Source organism: Populus trichocarpa, chromosome 6 (genome assembly GCF_000002775.5).
Source record: "Populus trichocarpa isolate Nisqually-1 chromosome 6, P.trichocarpa_v4.1, whole genome shotgun sequence".
Classification (NCBI taxonomy): Eukaryota; Viridiplantae; Streptophyta; class Magnoliopsida; order Malpighiales; family Salicaceae; genus Populus; species Populus trichocarpa.
Genome location: NC_037290.2, coordinates 18,600,788 through 18,607,124, shown reverse-complemented (window position 1 = coordinate 18,607,124; position 6,337 = coordinate 18,600,788). Strand labels below are relative to the sequence as shown.

Genomic DNA, 6,337 nt, shown 5'->3' with positions numbered 1-6,337 from the left:
CACATCATCAAGTTAGTTTTTAATTTTGCAAAAAGATTGAGGTTTGATTATTTATAAAAAAATTAAAAGTGAGGGAACCAAGAATAAGATTTAATTATTTATAAAATATTAAAAGTGGAGGAACCAAAATTGAATTTTTGTCAACTCCATATCTTAGTTTTTAATTAGTGTTGAATTTATTTTTTGACATTTATTACAACATATAATTTTTAATATATTTTATTAAATATATTTATCAGATTTTAAGTTAATGATTAATTAATTTATTTTTATTTAGTGAAGCGCGGGACCAAGTTCCTTCTAAGATATAAAAGATTACAAATCATATCGAGATTCTTTCAGTTTGGCTAGAAATGGAAAGGGATATTTACATTACATTTCCATACAGCTAGTAACTCAAACAAGGACAGTTAACAAGCAGAAACTAAACCTATACATTTCTTAAATAAAGGTAACTTCTACTTGTAAAGAATTACTTGAAGAAGAAGAAGAAGAGGAAGAAGAAGCCATTTCCCTATTCGTTCAAATCTCGTTTTTCTTATTTCTTTCCTGTTTATCTTGGACCAGAGAGTTCCATAGCATAGGAATCCAAAGAACGTTCATCATCATCCTCATCCATTGTAGTTCCAAACATGCTGCTCGATCGATTATGACCACTTTCATCATGCTTTGAAGCAGTGGTAGGGTAAAATGTGCTTCTGTTAGCGTTTTTCGGATGAGAGAGGTTCATTGTGGGATTACTATGATTGTGTGATACAGCCCATTTCTCGGCAAGACCATCACCTTCAAGCATCCGGACCACTTCGGACATTTTGGGACGGTGAGCTGGGAGGTATTGAGTGCATAGAAGAGCCACTTGTAACATCTCCTCCACCTCAATCCAATCATAGTTGCTCCCCAGTTCTTTGTCCACCAACTCATCCACTTTCTTCTCTTGCTGTATTTTCTTCACCTGTCAACATTGTCATGAATCAAAATTTTAGGACATGAGCTTGAAATCTCCTATAATTGAGTTGCAATGAAAACAAACAAAATGAAACTTGTTTGAAGATGTTGGCATGCAGGGCCTGGCTATGTGACATGTCCCGCACTTTAAAGAAAGTAGATTATAGCAGTCATATGCAATTATCCACATGAAAAACATCCATGAGATGTCCTTTTCAAACACTTTATGATAACTGAGAGTGCTCCATGCAGTCTAGGATGCCATTGAAGTTATTCAGATTTCAGAGATCTAGAATCCAAAATTGGCATGTCATGGCACACAATCTGAAAGTCATGAAACATTTGTTGAAGCAGTTCAGGATTATAGTTAATATAGCAGCAGAAGAGCATTTACCCATTCAAGCATTGCTCCTTTTTGATTGACAGTTTTTCCAAATTCAAGAGCTCTCATTCCAGTTATGAGCTCTATTAAGAGAATGCCAAATCCAAAAACATCAGTTTTCTCAGATGACTGGCCAGTGGAGAGGTATTCTGGCGCAATGTGCCCAACTGTGCCACGAACAGCAGTGGTTACATGGGAATCTGCATGGTCTAGAAGCTTGGCAAGACCAAAATCACCGACTACAGCCTCACAGAATTCATCAAGGAGCACATTAGCAGCCTTTACATCCCTATGAATTATCTTAGGGTCACATTGCTCGTGTAGATACAAAAGACCCCTGGCAGCTCCAATTGCTATCCTCTTCCTTGTGTTCCAGTCCAGTGCAGGTTTTCCTGTTTGATGAATACATCATCTCAGGAACGGTCAGAGCAGCCCAATATAAATCACAGTAGTTCTATAAATAGATTGCGAACCAAAAACAAAATCTAATTCAGTAATCATACATTCAAAACTCACGTCCTGCAACCTTTTGCCACATAAATGACAGTGGGGTTGGGAAGAGATCCAATTTGAGTATAGGAAGACACGGACCATTGTAATTTGAGAAATAACATCAAGCTAATTTAGAAAAAATTGCAAACATGAAAATTTGAGTTATCTAATGTTCCCATTGTTGAAATAAATGTTTGAGGAATTCAGCTTGCTTTTTCAATCCAACAAAATAATATATCAAAACTCCATTTCAGTCTCAACCTGAACAAATAAAACATTCATAAGAAAACAAAAAAGAAATAAGAACAACTCTAACATGTTCCAGACCTGCACATGAAGTTAGAATCAAGCTCGCCAATTAAGGCCTCTGACTCACAAATGGTTAAGCACTATAGCGGGGGAAACAGACAAATACTCCGACAATCACAAAGATAAAGAATTTATAGTGCAGAAATTTTATAGTCCACCAAGCATTATTATGACAAAAGTTGCATAAGGTAACCAAGTACCAACCTCTAAGCCTTGAGGCCACGCTGCCATTTGACATGTAAGGATAAACCAAAAGCCTCTCATTAGAAGTGGCACAGTATCCAATCAACCGCAGCAAATTACGGTGAACTGCAAGGCTGATCATCTCCAATTCTGTCCGAAACTGTGATTCCCCGGAAGTCCCAGTCAAATCCTTTAGTCGTTTGACAGCCACCATGGTCCTATCTCCCAGCTTTCCCTTGTACACATTGCCAAAACCTCCGGTGCCAAGAATGTTCTTCGAGCAGAAGTTGTCAGTGGCAATTTGAAGCTCTCTGAAGGTGAAGTTCCGGAGATTTCCTAGTCTAATTAGCCCCTCTTCTTGTTTGTCTGCAACATAATTCAATGACCCATTTGAGCATTTTACTGGCTCATGCTGTCATTGATTAAAATTTAGGTGAAATAGGATGTTAATTATACTAACCACTAACGTTGAGCATCATATGGCCTTTTTGTTTCCGTCGGAGCCAAAGGATTCCAAGTGCTAGGAGGAAGAGAGATACAAGGCTGAGACTAAGCCCAAGGGCAAGTGCTAATTTCTTGGACTTATGCTTACCTACATACAGACAACAAACAAATTACCATTTGACAGAAAGGGATTACCTAAAAGGTAGACAAGAGAGGGACATAGAGAGTTTACCGGGTGATGTTACAAGAGAGAAAGAAAGGGGACCAACATTGGCTGATCCAGAGCATCCTTCAGTAGAGCTGCTTCCACAAATCAATGGGTTACCAGCAACACTGCATTAAACACCAGTGTAAACAGAAAACAGAATAAAATTAGATGAAGCATTGACCAAGTAGACACTAATTGAAAGATAGGGTGTTGCAGAGAAGCCATACTTGAATGTTCTAGCAGGGGACTTGGGAACAGGTCCACTGAGATTGTTATAAGACAGGTCCCTGAAATACCAGCGTAATGATAAAAAAAAAGGCAAAACCCAAGGCGAGTTACTTGACAGAAAACGTTACGTAAATCAGAAAGTTTTCAGCATGTTGCGTGCTGTATCGTTTTTCAAGGCACTAAAACATAAAATACAATACAAAAAACCGAGAAAAAAGAAACCTATACTCACAAGAAAACAAGCTGTGAGATTTTGGCCACAGACACAGGGAAAGGCCCAGACAGGCTATTGTTGTTTAGCCTCCTAATCATTACATGACAAAAGAAAAAATATCAAGCAAGAAAATAACCAATGATATCAAAACAAAGCAAATAAAACATTTGGTTAGGTTGCCATTTTCCGAATGTGAATATTAAATGAAAACGAAAATCACAAACCCCACTTCCCATCTATTTTACATTTGCATTCACTTTTACAAAGCAAAAAACAATAGAGAGCAGAAATAAGACATGCAATTCTGTTTGTGTCTTTGTTTTGTTTTCCTCCACTTTCTTGGAAACCAAACAGATTATGAAGAATAAAAATATCAAAATACTTACAGGTATTGGAGGCTATTTAATTGACCAAGTGAGTCTGGCACCACACTAGAGAACCTGTTGTTAGAGAGATCCAAAGTCTGAAGTTTTGAGAGAGTGCCAAGCTCTGGAGGGATTTGGCCAGAGATGTTATTGTTTTGCAACAACCTTCACATCACCAAGAAGTTGAAACATAAAGAATTCAGTATCAATCATAAGGCGATATATGAGATTGTAAAATACTACTCGCTATTTTACATTTCTATACTTGAACAAATGAACAAGGATACTCCTGCTCTCTATTTTGTTGCAGAAGCAGAGTTTCGAGCCACTTGAAATTCCGTTTTACTTTTGGAGTTTAGCCCAAAGCCAAATATTTGGATCTAGAAAACCAAACTAAAAAGCAAATTCAAGACCCAGAGATTCACATGCTTTCTCTCACCTTCCTTTTCTATGACAAGAAAAACCAAAAACTCAGAGAAACTAGAATAGGGTTTAATTATCAAAATGTGAGCTAAAGAAAATTGAAAGAGAAAGAAAGACTAAAGAAGAGAAGATCAAAGTTCTTACACTTGGCGAAGATTAGTGAGATTTCCTATGGCTCCAGACAGAGTACCAGAAAGGGACTGGCTTGGAGCCCCCCTACAATACAAAACCAAGAAATGAACTTTATTTCAGGTTCTGTGAAACAAAACCTCTAACATTAAATGAAGCAAGCAAAAACGAAAAACAGAGGAAAACTTGAAAACCCACAGGCAAATAACAAGATTGTCAGGAGAGCAAGTGATCATAGCCCAGCTACAAGGATCAACAGAATCCTCATCCCAGTTGTTTAACACTCCGTATGGATCATGTAATGCTTCTCTTATACTTATCAAAGCGTCCACTGCGAGACAAAAACAAGCCAACAACTTTCAAATATTAAAATCCACAAAAAACATACAATGTAGAAGATAGATATAGTCTTGTTAGTTACCTTCGTGGTTTCTAGGTTCATATGAAAGGGACAGTCTAGCTAAAAAGAGAAAGAAGATAGAGAGATGCAGCAGCTTGAGAGCCATAGCTAGTTACCCAATAATTCTAATCATGAACATGTTAAACAAAGAGAACCAAAAACCTGTGAGTCAGGCAAATGTATGCTATGAAACGATATACTAATACTCTATTTCTGTTTCTTTTTCTACTTTCCTTTCTTTTTGGTCACCAGCTTTTAACACACACACAATCTTTTCGTTCTTCTCTCTCCATGAGCAGTGTCTTTTCTTTCTTTCTTTCTTTTTGCTGCTTTTGGTCTTGTAAGAAATTAAAGAGAGAGAGAGAGAGAAGGTTACAAGTAGGAGGTGGGGCGATACGGATTGTCAGGTGGGAGAGTGCAGAAATTGAGAGATATGGGACTGAAACTCTTTATTATTTTCTATCGTTTTGTTTTTTTCACTTGTTTACAGCCAAGACATGGAGGAGGTTTCTTAGAGAATCAAAATCTATTTGTGGGTCTTTTGATTTGAGAGGCCACTCATGAACCCTTTAAAGAAATACAATATTTTGAACATCATTTGTTTTTTTTAGCGAGTACTGAAGTCATTGCTACTTTTGATGTTCTGATAGACTGTTCTCCCATAGCTGTTAGCATCGACACCACGAAGAAATACTCAAAAGAGGAAGACACAGTTCAAAACAATTTAAAAAATAATTGTAGCTGTCTCACTCATGAACACCCGGAAATGGGCTTGATTAATCTCTTCTTCTTTTTACACTCTAATTAAAATTATTGAGCATTGAAATGACAGGGATAAAGCTGAGCATTTTAATCGTGACTGGAATATGCATGCCTAATTTGTTTACCATGTTGACTAAAAACAAAAAAACGAAAAAAACGAAAAAAAGGCTGTGGTATTCAATGTGATTTACATCAATTTAATTGAAGTACATTTCGATATTCCTTTCGGATCATGGAATTGAAAGCCTTTCATTTTGAGGCTTGAGCTACAACCAATGGCAAAATGGTCAGTTTCTTATGGTGAAGCTCTGATGGCGTGAAGTACTGAACTGTACTAGGTTGGTCGTTCTAGGTTGGCCAGGCCCCAGTGGTGCACAAATATTTCCTGCATGGGTTGCAATTATCAGTAACAGGACATGAGGTTGGCCAGGCCCCAGTCTTTCTTTACTTTTTTTTTTAAATCATAAAAAAAAATTATTTAAAATATTTTTTTTATTTATTAAAATTGATACCCGACCAGCTTGCGTGCACTTCGTCTAATCTCACGGGCCTTGAAGTTATCGACCAAGTAAGTCTTTAGTAGCCTTGAGATTTGTAGGACTCGAACCGATGATCTTTAGAGAACAAACCTAGAACCCGACTAATTAACATACACCCGATTAAAATATTTTTTAATAAAAAAACAAACAAAATCTCATACTATAAATAAACCTCATGCCTGCAATTCTATAAAATCTATGGAAACATATAGAATTATATAGGATATGTATTTTTCATAATCACATGTATTTAGAAAATCGTATTATATTGAAAATTAGATAAAAACGTCAAATCTCTTTACTAATGAACTGAT

The 6,337-nt window shown here is 36.7% G+C and overlaps 1 protein-coding gene across 1 annotated transcript; it reads right to left on the bottom strand.

Annotated features, from left to right (window-relative positions):
* Positions 1 to 313: 313 nt before the first annotated feature.
* On the bottom strand, positions 314 to 5,303 carry LOC7485269 (probable LRR receptor-like serine/threonine-protein kinase At4g30520). Its single transcript, XM_002309336.4, has 11 exons — positions 4,744 to 5,303; positions 4,521 to 4,653; positions 4,338 to 4,409; positions 3,792 to 3,935; positions 3,424 to 3,495; positions 3,191 to 3,250; positions 2,988 to 3,088; positions 2,772 to 2,903; positions 2,333 to 2,677; positions 1,340 to 1,719; positions 314 to 952 (listed from the first exon to the last, which is right to left on the bottom strand). The coding sequence occupies exons 1-11, from the start codon at positions 4,826 to 4,828 to the stop codon at positions 554 to 556; spliced, it is 1,923 nt and encodes a 640-aa protein (XP_002309372.1). The 5' UTR covers positions 4,829 to 5,303; the 3' UTR covers positions 314 to 553.
* Between the last annotated feature and the right edge of the window lie 1,034 nt (positions 5,304 to 6,337).